At 34.6% G+C, this 17,689-nt stretch overlaps 1 protein-coding gene across 1 annotated transcript; it reads left to right on the top strand.

The window, feature by feature from the left end:
• Window positions 1-79: 79 nt before the first annotated feature.
• On the top strand, window positions 80-12,623 carry LOC132748145 (nucleolar protein 58-like; the record flags this gene model as incomplete). The annotated part of the gene is given in 12 exon segments (XM_060737697.1): window positions 80-185; window positions 428-504; window positions 1,222-1,274; window positions 2,806-2,930; window positions 3,479-3,612; window positions 4,660-4,724; window positions 5,015-5,149; window positions 6,729-6,874; window positions 7,389-7,515; window positions 8,030-8,193; window positions 11,966-12,100; window positions 12,562-12,623. Coding segments are annotated over 12 exon segments (1,268 nt in total), but the record flags the coding sequence as incomplete, so codon positions are not given.
• Window positions 12,624-17,689: the final 5,066 nt, after the last annotated feature.

Below are 17,689 nucleotides of genomic sequence, written 5' to 3'. Positions count from 1 at the left end.
AACGTACAACAGTACTTAACGTCTACTCTGTCCACATACGGAAAAGGGACGGCAAAATACGACATTTAGTATAATTACCAGTTGTCTACGCGCATGCGTACTAACATTGTTAAACCTCGTGGAGCAAGAAGAAAAACAAAATGTTGGTGCTCTTCGAAACAGCAGCTGGTTATGCAGTATTTAAGGTATGACAGTGGTGATCAACTTGGTATTTCAAATGGTATTTTTCTGCTTTAACTAATTACCTTATGTTTTTGTGGTTTTATCGCCGCATTTTAAAATTAAATGATGGAAATCTTAATACCACGTGCTTCCATGACTATCCCTAATTTTTCAGGGACACGTGGGTAGGATGTTTATTGAAAAAAAAATGCATTTATAGTTATGAGGTACACCATATAATTCTTTGTTGATTTATAATTCACAGTTGATGAATGAGAAGAAACTACAGAATGTTGAGAACTTGTATTTGGACTTTGAATCACCAGAAGCAGCCAGTGAAGTGTAAGAATCTAAATTTCTAAGTTGCTGTTTTTTTCTTTTAACTTATCTTGTGTTTAATGCCTCAGTGTAAAATGGTATTTTGCCAGTACGCAAGCTTAAATGGAAGCCCAGATTTAGTTTGGAAAAATTACTGTTTCACATCTACATGACAAAATGGCTAAGACTTAGTAAGTTTGGAAGGATACCTTATCAGTGTTTTTTTTTCACTTTTAGGGGAAGGGGGACGGTGCCCTTTGGAGGGAGAAAAATGCAATAGAAAGGGGAATTTTATTTATTTAATTTATATTGTTTTCCTTCCAGTAGAAAAGCGGAGCATTTCTTGGCAAATAAGTCGTTTTTTCTTGATAGACAGATCTAAAATATTGACTCGTTGTATGTTAAACTTGTTGGGACGCCAAGTGTAGCTTCACTTACCTACCCGAGAACGATTTGTAAACAACTTTGCTGAAAAGTAAGGTTACAGGCATAAAATAAAACATTTTCGGCAGTTAATTGCAAAAAAAATTACATTCATTACAGGCAAATTTTGGCTCCCAAATAGGGGAAATTTTTGCTTCGAGGGGAAAAAACATTATATTTTGAGGAGGGAATGGGGCTGAATTTCGCCGAAAAATTTGTGGAATAAAACCTCTGCATATGCTTGTCCCATTACATAATTTCCAAGATTTATTTAAACTAAATTAAATAACAAAAGTTCTAAACTTGTTCCATTTTTAGGGTGAAGCTTAAGAGTTTTAAGAAGTTTAAAGACACAACAGAAGCTTTAGCAGGTATGTTATCTTACATGTTAAACTGGTGATATAAATTTCTATTTACATTTTCCAGTGTTGCATCTAGGCCGTGCCATTTGTGCTTATTTTCTCCCTTGCTCATTTTAATGACGTTAATATGCGCAGTCCCGCATCTGACAATCTGTGACCAGGTGGGCTCCAGCCCATATACGTACATCAAAGTAATGGCCAACCACACTGGCCCCAGCCAGCAGTCAGTATAAGGGTCCAATACAACAAAAGGCTGTGGTCGAGTATACTATATATATATTTCAAACCCTGTAAATTAACAAATACAACATATTACTAAATAACCAAAAGTATAATACATTTATTGATGTATACATGATATAGGAGTTTAATATATTAATTACGGTTATATTACGTTATAAATTCACACTGTGGTCAAGTCAGCCAGCCTAGAAATATCTTTAGTCCTTACTTAAAATAATTAAACCTAAAATGAAATTAAACAAAGAATACATATATTTACATACCAATTGTGGATCAGGTTTCATATACTGTATAGGTAATACACCTCTGTTTCTCTCCTCACTGACTCTTACTGTGCTCTATTAACTGTAAATGGTTAAATGATAAGTGGTAATACAAGATAGTAAATAGTGATGTACCAATTACCAAATTATTAGAAATATAAGCTGCCATCTTGATTACAATGTACATGTCCAATATACATGTTTACACAAATACTAAATTAATACAAATAAAGCATTGCTCATTTGTGACTCAAAAAAGATGAATCAATAGTAATAAATAAGACCAACCAACCTCAACCTTCAATTTCCAAGAAACACCAAAATAGTTATAATAAAATTAATATAAAGTTCAGCAAAGCTAGTTCACATTTGACTTCTCAGTACCAAGACTTGTGCAAGAGTGAACACTATATCACATGACCACAATAATTGGTTCAAAAACAGCGGGAATTCAAATGCTTGACTAATCACTCAAATTTACAATGAAAGGGAGATTATAGACAACTCTGTAAAACTAAAATGTGAAAAGTTTAAAATAAACGAAAAGATCAAAAACACGAACTGGTTACAAATCTTTAAACTTAATTCAGATAATCTTCATTGTATCTTGAACACTTCTGCCATGTTTGTTTTTACTTTGTTTTTGTTGTTGAGCGGACGATAGCTGTCAAAAATGCCTAAACGTAAAATAAATTAATTCTTTTCAGTACGTCATATTGTTCGGTAAATGCATGTGCTCCACATTTTCCTGTTGAGTTGGGGGGCAATCCCCTATAATTTTGAAATCCTAGATGCAACATGATATTTTGATATTGCAGGAAAAGGAGATAGAAAAGAAGAACAAAAAAGAAAGAAATTATAAATATAATGCAATTTAGTAGAAATAAAATACCATAATACTGGAGTAAGATACTTGTAGATTTATATTGGTTTTAAACTGTAAAAATTCTTGATTGAGAAATATTGAAAGGTAAAGGCTTTTCCATCTTTATAAATGTATGAAGAAATTATTTTTTTTGCAATTAAAATTTCAGCTGCCACAGCAACTGTTGAAGGGAAAATGAGTAAATCGCTGAAGTCTGTGATGAAGAAACTGGTAGCCTCAGACATACAGGATGAGTTGGCAGTAGCGGATGCTAAACTGGGCAACGCCATTAAGGTGTGACAAAGTCCCTTTATCACTCGATCATGCTCGGTGATTTAAAATGTTAAAATTTTAATTTGAAATGAAGTGGTCAGAACATTTTTTGTTCTGCCTAAACTTTTTATGAGAGTGTGACTTGAGTGGTTTTGATATACAGAAAGGTGAGGCTTTTGTTGTTTTAATTCTTTGTCTTCAGTTTTAGGTGTTCTCTGTCTGCATTTTAGATACAGGAGCCAATGATCCTAGGTACAATAGTGTAATGATAACTTTGAAGATAATGCTATGTGTAGGGCTAGCAGATCTAATTGTGTAACTTTACCTGAGAGAATATTAATCATTAGGCTTGGTTGCCAGCACAGTTGTAGTGCTACCCAGGTGCTTGAAAATGGTTGACACAGAGTTTTAACAGTTGCTTTCGAAAAGGTCTAAACTTTCATATAACCATGTCTGGTGACCCTCGGGGGTCTATTATAGAAAAAATAATTTGCTTTTCTTTTAGCAAATGGATGAAGATAATCGTGCACATCAAGTTGTGTTTTGACAATCGAGTTCTATGTTTTTAGGAAAAGTTCAACATCAGTTGTGTAGCAAATTCAGCCATACAAGAGTTAATGAAAGGGATCCGTACACAAATGGACAGTCTCATTACATTACCAACAAAAGAAATGTCCGCCATGGCATTAGGTCTGGCACATAGGTAAATGTTTCATATTTATTCATATCAACTGATTTTAGGGGTGTCTGTGGGCAAGTGGTTAAGGTTGTTGACTTAAACCACTTGCCCTCTCACCGCTGTGGGTTTTAATCCCAACAGGAACTTTGGATTCTTTCATATGAGGAGGCTATCAAGCTATGTCAGGTTCTATTCTTGTGTCTGAAATAATGCATTGAAGGGAACCTGAGGTCTTCCTACAGCAGTGAAGCTGGTAAGTCGCGATATGACGTATTGTGTTTGTGTGACTTATAACCAAACCAATTGTCTGGATGCCTTAATTTATGCACAAAGAGGCAATAGGGGTCTTCGTTATCCATCATTCTAGAAAATCACAATATAACCTTATCTTTAGGTGAACAATGCTATAATAAAATCCAGAAATGGGGAACATGTATTACTAGATCTGTGAATATCCTGCATATGTTTGTTTGAAGATTGCTAGGTTTAAATATGGTAGACAGACATTTATAATGTTAGTATTGTGGAAGAAAAACTGAAATATCTTGCTAATGATGACACTATCTAGAGCCTTATTTAAAATGAGAACTAATGATATTAAATGATAGGGCTGAAGCAAGATTTTTGTATAAAATGGATATGTGGCAGGTAACTGGAGTCTGTCCATGTTTGAGCCTTGATAAGTGAACTTCCCATATTTCCTCATTACACCATTGCTGTTCAGTTCCAGGCTAATGATAGGTTTAATATTCTACAAAGTACATGTTTTCTTCACTTTTGTAAGAAGCGACTAAATGGATTAGAATTACTCGAGTCTATGCATCTTAGTTTCAGCAAGTAAAGTGGTTTTGATCCCTGATGTTGCTTTAAGTTTGTAACACCTGGGGATAGCCAAAATCATCTTCACTGATTCAGCGCCATATGACCTTAATTGTGTTGGTACACTGTAAAAATTATCGAAGCAAAACAAACATCTTAAATATGACTTTAATTTTGCAAATTTGAATTTGGTTGGCGAGTATACATAGTAAAAGATAGAAATTATTATTCTAACATATTTTTATTTTTCAGTTTATCACGCTACAAGCTCAAGTTCAGTCCAGATAAAGTAGATACCATGATTGTACAGGCTATCTGTAAGTACTTTTATATGGTACATTTTTTTCTCCCTCTTAGTTGAGTAATCCAGGCAAGGTATCCTGGTGTGAAATTTCTGCGACAATTGATTTCAGACATTGAGTCTTTGTTGTTTGTATCACATAGCTTATTCTGATATCGCATGGAATTTGTAGTCTGTCACTTGAGGAGAAACTGGTAAGTTACTGGTTAGTTATCCAGGAAAAGTGGTTCATTTAAGAAAAAAAATGCACTTTTAATAGTGTACGAATATTTTACTGATGTTTCATTATTTTGTTACTTTTTTCAGCATTACTCGATGATTTAGATAAAGAATTAAACAACTATGTTATGAGAGCAAGAGAATGGTATGGGTGGCATTTTCCAGAGTTGGGGAAAATTGTACAAGATAATCTTGCTTTCGCTAAAGTTGTCAAATTAATGGGTAAGTCTTCATTTCAGCTTTGTTTCTAAATGGTATTAAAGAAAGTAGGCTTTCTGAAATATTGGTATTACAACCTGGTTACCTGTTTTAGTCATTAATATCTTTAAAAAAATTAACTTTTGGGAAATCCTTTCCGTTTTGGATGAATATTCAAGATAATATTGGGGAATTATCAACTGTTTCTCAGCTCAAAAAGGCCTGTATTTGGAGCCCTATTTCACTCCAAAAAAAATCTTACTGGACTAAATCACACCTTACAGATGATGATAGTATCATAGAGCCTTATAATATATGATAAATAATGAAGCTTAAATGATAGGACTGATGTAAGGTTGATTCATTCAAATAATTCCATGAAGTCCGAAATCCCTCTTTCTCCTTTGATGATTTTGCCTTTGATGATATTTGGTTTTTAGTCAAGTGCCTATTTTAGGATTTAAAATTCATGGGAGATTTCATCTCGTATCATTTTATAGTAGAGAGAGTTACAGTAAAACACTTTATTTAGCAACAATTTGTCTGCATTAAGAAATAACTGTAACGTTGAACTTAAAAATTTTTTAAATGAAAACTTTTTTTCTGAATTTCAGCATCAAACAAATAATAAGAAAAAATAATTTTGTTTGATTAAATGTTAGAACTTGTATGAACCCTGCAGTATTTTTCTTGTAGAAAAGACCGTGTTAGATTAAAAAGTTCATTTAGTCACCAGTGATGTATATTTACTATTAAAACAGAATTACGATACTGCTGAAAGGTATTACATTCGTCACTACCTCTGAGGTGACTGAACACAGTGATTTTTTCCCCCGTGTATTTTATAGTCGGAGAAAAGCTGTTTCCCCTAGCCCAAAATAGGTATATTTTCCACCTAAAAATGCTGTATATATTCCCCTAAAATGCCATGTGCACATTTTTTCACCAGAACTAGGTCAGGTGTTAACAGCAGCTGATTTATATAGGATAGTTGATTAATCAATTGACTGAAAAACAGAACACTGTCCCTATGTATAATGCATTTTAAATTGAAGTGAAATTAAAAAATTTATAAAATGTGGGTAAATTTCATTCGCAGTTGTTGAAATTTGATTTCAGGGTTTCTACCTTTTATGATTTATCATGCTTATTTTTACCCTTTAGAAAGCCACAGGTTGTTTTGAAAATTGCAAATATTCACTACTGGAATGTGTATGGAAAGTTTTTTGTAATTTACCAGCTCGATTGTTTTTTAGCAGATTTTGTAACAAGATGAAAATGTATTTCTGCAGTTTGTCACCGATGATGTATATTTACTGTTGAACAGAATTTAACTATGTTGAAAGTTGTAATTTCGTCACTACCTCTGAGGTGACTGCAATGTAATGAGCTGTGTCACGACAAAACCAACATAATGGGTTTGCGACCAGCATGGATCCAGACCAGCCTGCGCATCCGTGCAGTCTGATCAGGATCCATGCTGTTCGCAATCCCATTATGTTGGTTTTGTCATGACATGGCTCAAATTTAATCCTAGTTTGGCCTCTCTCTGATAAAAAATTTACAAATTTCATTTAACAACTTTTTCACTTGTGTGTTCCAGGATTCCGAACAAATGCAGTAAACACAGATTTTTCTAAGATTTTACCCGAAGAAGTGGAAAAAGAAGTTAAAGATGCAGCTGAAATCTCCATGGGAACCGAAATCTCTGATGAAGATATTATTAATGTTAGATACCTCTGTGAACAGGTAAAAACAATTGAAAATAGAGAGAAATTATGTTGATAGTACAGAGATTTTTTTGGCTTATTTTATAGCCAATATTCGGTCATTTTCCCAATTGACAATAGTATATTATTTTCCCAATCCACAGGAAAAAATTCCCATTTGAAAATTACAAAGTAATAAGTCCGAATAACAAGTTATAAAATCTTTGAAACATTTATGCATTATATTTCACATGTTTATTCAAGATTGAAAGTTCTGTCATAACTTGAATATGAAGTAACTGAACAAGTTCATTGAATTGAGAATAAATGGCGATAACTTTTAAATATTCAGTGAAAGTTCGTTAAAATACAGTTGGTAGGAGCAGTAAAAAAAAACATTATGATTAAAAACTTGGAGTTACATTTCCATTGTGGCAACAACAAAAAAAAATGATACTAATTGAAAAAAAACAAAACCTGGATATACATTCCCAATTGTTAAATTTTGTTGCTAGGATAATGAAATGATGTTGTGTAACTGTTTCTCATTGCAGGTGATAGATATAACAGAATATAGAGCACAGTTATATGACTATATAAAGAACAGAATGGTAGCTATTGCTCCAAACCTTACAGTACTTGTTGGAGAATTAGTGGGTGCTAGATTAATATCACATGCAGGTAAAGATTTTTACATGTTTTAACTGGGTGTTTATATGATAAGGAATATTATGTTTGAATTGTAAACAGTAAAGTAGTTGACTTTTCCATCTTTGGCTGAGCAATTGCCTTAATGATTGGTTGAAGTTTGATTTTGCTGTTAGAACATTTGTACATGATGAACTATCAGAGCCTATGTTTTATGAGATAACCGTGACACTGAAATGATAGGACTGATACAAGATGTACTTTCTCCCACAGAAAGCCTGGGCTTACAGGTTTGATCCTCTAGTAAAGTGTGAAATTTTTCTTCATGACAATTGATATCCGGACATCAAGTCTAGTGGTCACTTGAATATGACAAAAATGCATTGAAATCATTGTTAAAACGAAGAGTTTTGTAATAGCTGGTTATAAACTGTCTAGGAAAATGGCTGACTGTTGATTAAAATTGTTTTATTTAAACATATTTTTAAAAAAAAAACCAGACCAAAAAATTCGTATTTGTATAAAAAATTAAACTTTTTTTTCACAGGTTCATTAATGAATTTAGCTAAACATCCAGCGAGTACCGTACAGATATTGGGAGCAGAGAAGGCACTTTTCCGAGCCTTGAAAACCAAGCATGACACGCCCAAATATGGTCTTATCTATCATGCCTCATTGGTTGGTCAGGCAAACGCTAAAATTAAGGGCAAGGTAAGCCTTCTACATTTAAGAATATGTATGACTTGCTGTATTTTACTGAACTTCATATGAAGGCTCACCACAAGACTTTTGGAAAAAGTAATATCTTTGTGGGCAGGAGTGATATTAAATTTTAATATTTTAACCTGATTATCTGCTTTGACATTGATATCTTTAAATGGAGCTGATTGGGGTTTTGGATAACTTTTCCAAGATAATATTGGGAATTATCAATTATTATTATTTTTTGTGCCCCCACGATAGTGGCGGGCATTTAGATTTACCCTTGTCCGTCCGTCCGTCCGTCCTTCCGTCCGTCCGTCTGTCCGTCCGTCCGTCCGTTCACTTTTGTGTCGCACGTAACTCAAAAAGTATTTGACCTAGAGTCATGAAACTTTACAGGAATGTTGATCAGCATGTGTAGTTGTGCACCTGGGTATTTTCGTCTGGATATTTTTAGTATTTTCAGAGTTATTGCCCTTGACTTAGTAAACTTTTGCAATTTTCAACTTGTGTCGCATGTAACTCAAAAAGTATTTGACCTAGAGTCATGAAACTTTACAGGAATGTTGATCAGCATGTGTAGTTGTGCACCTGGGTATTTTCGTCTGGATATTTTTAGTATTTTCAGAGTTATTGCCCTTGACTTAGTAAAATTTTGCAATTTTCAACTTGTGTCGCATGTAACTCAAAAAGTATTTGACCTAGAGTCATGAAACTTTACAGGAATGTTGATCATTATGTGTAGTTGTGCACCTGGGTATTTTCTTCTGGATATTTTTAGTATTTTCAGAGTTATTGCCCTTGACTTAGTAAAATTTTGCAATTTTCAAATTGTGTCGCATGTAACTCAAATAGTATTTGACCTAGAGTCATGTAACTTTACAGGAATATTGATCAGCATGTGCAGTTGTGCACCAGGTATTTTTGTCTGGATTTATTTAGTATTTTTAGAGTTATTGCCCTTCACTTAGAAATTTTTTGCAATTTTCAACTTGTGTCGCATGCTACTCAAAAAGGATTTGACATAATCATTAAACCTAATGGGCAGGTTGCTCAGCATATTTAGATTTGCACCTGGGGTTTCGCTTGTGGATTTATCCAGTATTTGTAGAGTTATTTCCCTTGACTTAGTAAAAAGATTGACTGAACAGTGGCGCGGTGGGGGCACCCGTGTCCTATGGACACATTTCTAGTTTCAATTTAAAAAGGCCTGTATTTGTCTCTATTTCAGGCCAGATTATTTTTTATTTCAAGTCAGAAAAATCTTACTAGACTAAATCATACCTTACAGATGATGAGAATATCATAGAGCCTTATAATATATGATAAATAATGAAGCTTAAATGATAGGACTGATGTAAGGTTGATTTATTAAAGAAGTTCTATCTAGTCCAAATTCCCCCATGAACATTTTTTGTCCAAAATTGCTTTTAACAGAAAAGTTCAAAATCATTTTGAAATTTAAGACTAAAAAAACTTTTAATATTGCCTTGAAACAAAGTTCAGGGCCTTCATTTTGAAATTTTGTCCTATAACTGCCTTGAAATTAAGTCTAAATTACATGAAAATTCAGACAATTTTTAAAACAAGAATAGAATAGAAATTTTATGGCATAATGCATATAAAGCGATTCTGCCAAGGGATGAGAATAAATTGCATAGACAAGCCAGGAATAGAAGAAATCGGAACATGAACGGGTGTGGGAGGGATAGCGTAGAGAAACAAGATTTAAACATTTGCATAGATAGTACAGCTCTGGTACCCTTCCATATGTAGCAGCCGTTTAGCCAGCCATTATTTCTCTTACTGTATGGCACTGTCTTGTTAAGCTAAGAAAAAATTGAAAGGGTGGAAATCAGCAGGATTGGTTAAAGATTTCGAGGGAATCATGCATGGCAGCCAAAATCTAATTTTGACCAACTTGTCCATTTTTATCAGAAGCATTTCCTTGTCTGTATGATATCTATATAGTAAATTCCTGAAAATTTCCATTTGTCCGTACGTCTGTAGGACAACCTGGGCAATACTGGCTATATTGATTTTGCAGCCCCTGGGATGTGAAAACATTATTTTGTGAACTTTAGGAGAGAACATTACATATGATGATGATATCATAGAGCCTTTATTTATATGATACATAATGAAGCTTAAATGATAGGACTGATGTTAATGTACTTTTCTAAAAAGATATTTGAGCCACGCCGTGACAAAACCAACATAATGGGTTTGTGACCAGCATGGATCCAGACCAGCCTGTGCATCTGCGCAGTCTGATCAGGATCCATGCTGTTCGCTATCAGTTTCTCTACTTGTTATAGGGTTTGTAAGCGAACAGCATGAATCCTGATCAGACTGCGCGGATGCATAGGCTGGTCTTGATCCATGCTGGTCGCAAACCCATTATGTTGGTTTTGTCATGACGCGGCTCATTTATCAGTCGGCCTTAGTGAGACATAGGCTGTATGAGATGTGAGAATGATTCAGTGGTGAAAGTCTTTGCCATGCCATTTGAAATGTCCCAACTTATTTGACCAGTTTAAAGTTAGATTTTACTGGATTATAGGGTCAGGTACAAGAAGTTTCAGATATCTAGCTAGCTTACAGAACGTCGGTGGTTATACTCTGGTGCCTGTTCAAGTGTAGGTGGCTGAATATTTCACAAAGGGGCACCTGAGGTCTTCCCACATCATAGATTTTAAAAGTAGAAATTTTTATGTACAACTTTTTGGAGTCACAAACCAGAAACGTTTCTATAATTTCTTTACCCAAAATAAATTCTTATAGTGAATTGGTGCATAATGGAAAGTTTGTGATGTTGATAGTATTTAGTATCAAACTTGATGACACATCACAGAAAAACTATATATAATGATTAAGGGTGAAACGGTATACCGGTATATTGCAATACAGTTTTTGCCATATAATTATTGTTACACCCCTAATAATGATATTGTTGGTCAATATGTTACATGATCCCATTCAGCATATATTTTCATAGCAGGTAATCTGTTGATCTGTTCTAGAAGCTGTTTTATTATGTTCATACTATATCTTTTATAACTCTGGTTTTTGTTCATAAGAATATCCAAATGATTTGTTTCTATTGTTTTTGTCAATATTTGAAATAGTTACGGGAGAATGTGACCGTTATAAACCGATCACTTTAAATATTCATTAAGTAAGTAATAACTTTTAAGCTTATAAACTTGAAAAATTTATAAATAAGCAGAAGTGGTTCGATAGTATGAGGGTTTAACATGTATTATGTGACATGATGATTTTGTGAAAGGAGAGTACATTATATATGATGATAATATCATAGAGCCTTTATTTATATGATACATAATGAAGCTTAAAATGATAGGACTGATGTTAATGTACTTTCCTAAAAAGATATTTATCTGTCTGCTTCAAAAAGCGAGTCAGAATGGGGTTGGGGGATTGCTGGCCTGTACCTTTTGACCCGGCATCTTAGGCCCATAAAGATTCCATTATATTGCAAGAAGTGTTGAAGGTATAGCCAAGGGTCTAAGGAAATAGAAAGAAATTCTCTTAGCTCAAACTTGGATCTTAGGTATTTTAAGGTCAGGAATGTTGAAACTTGGATCTTGGTTATTTGATTGGTCAGGAATGTTGAGCAAGTCCTGATCAATAGATAAACAGTGAAAAGTAGGTTAAAAAATATCTTATTATAAACAACTAATATACATGTATAGCAAAAAGCAGTATGGATATATTAAAATAAATTTTTTTTTAAAATTATATGATAATGTATTTACAGATGTCCAGAATGTTGGCAGCTAAAACTGCTCTAGCTATCAGAGTAGATGCCTTGGGCGAGACTACAAACGCTGAGCTGGGTCTTGAGCATAGAGCCAAACTAGAAAGGAGGGTCAGAGAATTAGAAGAAGGAAAGGTGAGTGTAATATTTGAAAGGAAAAAAAATATTTTTTTATTCAAGAACGCTCTGGCAGTATCAGAAGTTATCAAGGGAACTCTGGATCATTGTAGTAATTTTTTAAAGACATTTGAAAAATTGTTAATGAAATGGTCGATTAAGCTTTTTATTTTAGATTTTGCACTTAAGTTATAACTGATGTCATGTCAGTGATGTGTTGTCAAATAGTAAACTAATCACTTTTGATTTACCCCCTATGTCTTGATTTTAATGAAATGGCATCTGAAGTAAAATTTAATGTTACATCTGGTTCATATATATATGTACAAAATGGACAAGTATTTCATTTGCCCATTAAAATTTAACGAAAATACTGGCGTGTTAATAGCAGAAGAATTTAATAGTTTCCATGGTAATAGGGTTTGATAGTATCCCTGGTGACGTAGGCTTTTTAAAAGAATACATTTTTCTGATTTCAGTCAAGAAGAATTAGTGGAAGTGGAAAGGCCATCTCTAAATGGGAGAAATACGAGAACAAAAGGTAACAATTGTTTGCTGGAAATGTTGAAAACTTGTACTACAATCCTAGTGGTACATTCAAGGATTTTAAAATTCATCATGTTCTGTACATGATGAATTTTAAAGTGAGAATATATCACCAGGATTAAGTACAAAAGTGACAAACAAAAAATCCTGCGAAAAGTTTTATTTTGAAATTAGAGTAAACTTTATATAAAAAAAAAATGGCCGATGATGATGTAGAGATAGATAGGGACAAATGAAAAGTCTTTGATTAAAAACCTATCTCACTGAGGCCTACAATATATATATATATATATGTATATATATATAAACATCTATATAAATGAAAGAAAATCATGAGCAGGAAATTATATATTATACACAGAAAAAAAAATTACACAAGGAATTGGCAAGTTGCAGCTGGGACTCTTAATCATGTTATCATAATTTTTGGTAGATTTTGAATTTGAGCCACGTCGTGACAAAACCTTAACCAACATAATGGGTTTGCGACCAGCATGGAGCCAGACCAGCCTGCGCATCCGCGTAGTCTGATCAGGATCCATGCTGTTCGCTTACCAACCCTATTACAAGTAGAGAAACTAATAGTGAACAGCATGGATCCTGATCAGACTGCGCGGATGCGCAGGCTGGTCTGGATCCATGCTGGTCGCAAACGCACCATGTTGGTTTCGTCATGACGCAGCTCATTTATTATTTATCAGTAAGATTTTACACATGATTGTGTCCATAGAACTTTAAATTGTGAGTTATTTTCCTATGTGTTCAGTACAGTTTTACCAGAGATTTCATGGGCAATACTTTTGTCTGAAGCCACTGGTTTGTAAATGTTCAATTGATATACAGTTGACTCTCAATAAGTCAAAATCGCTTTACTCAAAATTCCGCCTTAGTCGAATAATTTCTAAAGTCCCGTCAAATTTCCTTCTTTATCTTTGTATTTTAACTCCGCTTAGGTCAAATTTTGACTTACCGAGACTCCTGTTTAGTCGAGAAGAAAAATTTGGTCCCTCAATTAAAGTCCAACATATTTACATCTCAATAAGTCGAAGTGTGAAAACAACCGTCTGATCAAAGGTCGGCAACATCAAGGTGAGACGTTGTCACTCATGATTTACACGTTTCATAGTAATTATGTCTCCCCCACCTCGGGGGGAGACATATTGTTTTTGCCCTGTCCGTCCGTCAGTCCGTCCGTCCGTCAGTCCGTCCGTCCATTCTTCGTTTCCGGACGATAACTAGAGTTCCTTTTGACCTACAGCTCTCAAACTTCATAGGATGAATGGTCTTATTGAGCAGATGATCCCTATTGTTTTTGGGGTCAGTAGTTCAAAGGTCAAGGTCACAGTGACCGTTGATCAATTTCTCGTTTCCGGATGATAACTAGAGTTCCTTTTGACCTACAGCCCTCAAACTTCATAGGATGATTGGTCTTATAGAGCTGATGATCCCTATTGTTTTTGGGGTCAGTAGGTCAAAGGTCAAGGTCACACTGACCGTTGGTCAATTTCTCGTTTCCGGATGATAACTAGAGTTCCTTTAGACCTACAGACCTCAAACTTCATAGGATGATTGGTCTTATTGAGCAGATGATCCCTATTGTTTTTGGGGTCAGTAGGTCAAAGGTCAAGGTCACAGTGACCGTTGGTCAATTTCTCATTTCCGGATGATAACTAGAGTTCCTTTTGACCTACAACCCTCAAACTGGGGGGAGACATATTGTTTTTGCCCTGTCCGTCCGTCAGTCCGTCAGTGTGTCAGTCCGTCCGTCCATTCTTCGTTTCCGGACGATAACTAGAGTTCCTTTTGACCTACAGCTCTCAACTTCATAGGATGAATGGTCTTATTGAGCAGATGATCCCTATTGTTTTGGGGGTCAGTAGTTCAAAGGTCAAGTCACAGTGACCGTTGGTCAATTTCTCGTTTCCGGATGATAACTAGAGTTCCTTTTGACCTACAGCCTCAAACTTCATAGGATGATTGGTCTTATAGAGCTGATGATCCCTATTGTTTTTGGGGTCAGTAGGTCAAAGGTCAAGGTCACACTGACCGTTGGTCAATTTCTCGTTTCCGGATGATAACTAGAGTTCCTTTAGACTACAGACCTCAAACTTCATAGGATGATTGGTCTTATTGAGCAGATGATCCCTATTGTTTTTGGGGTCAGTAGTTCAAAGGTCAAGGTCACAGTGACCGTTGGTCAATTTCTCGTTTCCGGATGATAACTAGAGTTCCTTTTGACCTACAGCCCTCAAACTTCATAGGATGATTGGTCTTACAGAGCAGATGATCCCTATTGTTTTTGGGGTCAGTAGGTCAAAGGTCAAGGTCACAGTGACCGTTGGTCAATTTCTCATTTCCGGATGATAACTAGAGTTCCTTTTGACCTACAACCCTCAAACTTCATAGGATGATTGGTCTTATTAATCAAATGATCCCTATTGTTTTAATGGTCAGTAGGTCAAAGGTCAAGGTCACAGCGGACCGTTGGTTAATTTCTCCTTTCCGGATGATAACTAGAGTTCCTTTAGACCTACAACCCTCAAACTTCATAGGATGATTGGTCTTATTGAGCAGATGATCCCTCTTGTTTATGGGTCAGTAGGTCAAAGGTTAAGGTCACAGTGACCATTGGTCATTTTCTCATTTCCGGATGATAACTAGAGTTCTTATCAGTGAGGACATTTAACTATTATTGAATATATCAGTGATATATCAGTTGTCTGGTTTTTATACTACTGTTCTTTTATCTCCATTTCCATTCCTGTTTCCATTCACAGTTATTCTCAGCAGTGGGGGAGACATGCGCTTTTTTACAAAAGCATCCTCTAGTTTTTAATTGCCGGTCATCATGTATTATTAACACGTTGTAAAAGTGGCTTTAATCCGTTTCAGGACTTAATTGGTTTTAACAGTTAGATAACTAAATTAAAATTTAATTACATTTCTTAAAGAAAGTTGACTCGTGCCAGTCTGACGGGTGTTAGTCAAATAACAGCTTAGGTATTGATGTGTGTTATCAACGTAAAGGACATTTGTTTTAATTAATTATCTGTCATATTTGTACTTCCGGTTCACGATAGTTTTGCTAATTTCGTTTTCGTCCGATGATGAATTAAATCAAATGTAATTGTGTGTTTTCTGTTTCACTATTAATATACATGTATTAAATTTTGAATGATATATTTTTGTTCATTTATAATTTGCAGTTGTAAGTGATTTACCGTCATTTCAATGGTTAAATATTGCAGCATTGCCGCTAACAGCAATAACAAACCTACTCCTTTGCACATTCAATCAGGCACATGTATATACATGTAATGGTGGTAGTTCCACATTACTCGAATTCCGTTTCTCTCGAAGTTAAATGCCCAGTCCCTTGGATTTCGAGTTACCGAGAGTCAACTGTATATATATTTCTTTGAAAATAACGTCACTCAATTATAGAAATACTGATAAATAATCTAGGGACACTGCCAGTGGTTTTTCTCTCTTAATTAGGAATAGGCTTAAGTCTCTTGATTTTGGGAAATTTGATAATAAATAATTACATAAAAATCACGTGAAGGGCAACACTGAATGAATATGTGAGAGAAAAAAGCACTTGAGCAAAACATAACCTGCCAGCAAATTATAAACTTTGTTATATTCAAACTAGAGTTAACTTGATATAAAAAAATGCAGAACTGCCTATGATGATGTAGAGATAGATAGGGACAAATGAAAAGTCTTTGATTAAAAACCTATCTCACTGAGGGCTACAATATATATACATGTTAGTTACAAAATTTAGTAGATAGCAGTTCTACTGTTTAAATCTTTTTTTTCGCGTACATGATTTTACAAGAGACACATATTGGAATTGGTCTTTTACATACAATGAAAAAAAAAATCAATTAGATACGTTTACAAATAAGAGTTCTGTGAAAAATTACAAATGACAAGGGGGTATGCAAACCGGCGCTCAAATACAACAAAAGACTTTTGTGATGTCGCAAAATAAACAAAAGAAAATGTCACCAGAATCATTGTCTTTGAAAGTGCTCTTGGAGTGGTCAATGTCTCTGGATTATGTACCAATAACCAGTTTTGGTTGTAATGATAATAGCAATAAGTTTTTTGTTATATTGAGCAAACTTGTATTTTAAACATATTTATTTAAGCTTGATTGCCAAACAAGTTCTTGCAACCTAAATTTATCACTTTGCTTTCTGGAAAAAAGTACTTTTTTTTTTATGAAGAAAAATCGTCATGACCCCAGTGGGGCTCTAACCCCTGATCCCCTTTGGGTTTAGGGCAGGCACTTTTTACTAAACCACTGCTCGCCAACAAAAATTTTTTTACAAAAAAAATGCCTATGATGATGTGGATGTAGGGGCAAAAAAGTCTTTGATTAAAAACCTATCTCACTGAGGCCTACAATATATATACATGTTAGTTACAAAATTTAGTAGATTGCAGTTCTACTGTTTACATCTTTTTATTCACTTGCACAATTTTACAAGAGAAAAATATCAGAATATGTCCTTTGACATACAGGGAAAAAAATTAATTCATTATATTCACATGAAAATTGACAAATGACGAGGGGTACACCAACCAGCGCAGCATGCTCTCAATACAACAAAAGACGATCGTGACATAAAAAAATAAATAAAAACTGTCCCTATCCTCATTGTCTTTAAAAGTACTCTGCAGAGTGTTCAATGTCTCTGGATTATAAGAGCAAACTTCTAGTTTCAACATATTTATTTAAGCTTGATTGCAAAACAAGTTCTTGCAACCTATATTAATCACTTCCAAGTCTGCTTCATGGAATCAACCAGTACTTGTGTTATATGAAGAAACATCGTCATGACCCGAGTAGGACTCTAACCCATGATCCCTTGGTTGAAGGGCAGGCACCTTATTCACTAAGCCACTGCTCGCCAAGCAAACTTTTATACAAAAAAGATAGCCTATGATGATGTAGAGATAGATAGGGACAAATGAAAAGTCTTTGATTTAAAACCTATCTCACTGAGGCTACAATACAATATATATATATTTCCCAGTTAGATACAA

The sequence above is a fragment of the Ruditapes philippinarum genome, unplaced genomic scaffold (assembly GCF_026571515.1).
Source record: "Ruditapes philippinarum isolate M1 unplaced genomic scaffold, ASM2657151v2 ctg356_1_1_1_1, whole genome shotgun sequence".
Taxonomy (NCBI): Eukaryota; Metazoa; Mollusca; class Bivalvia; order Venerida; family Veneridae; genus Ruditapes; species Ruditapes philippinarum.
The sequence above is the reverse complement of the archived record's forward strand: the minus strand, read 5'-3'. Positions and strand labels throughout refer to the sequence as shown.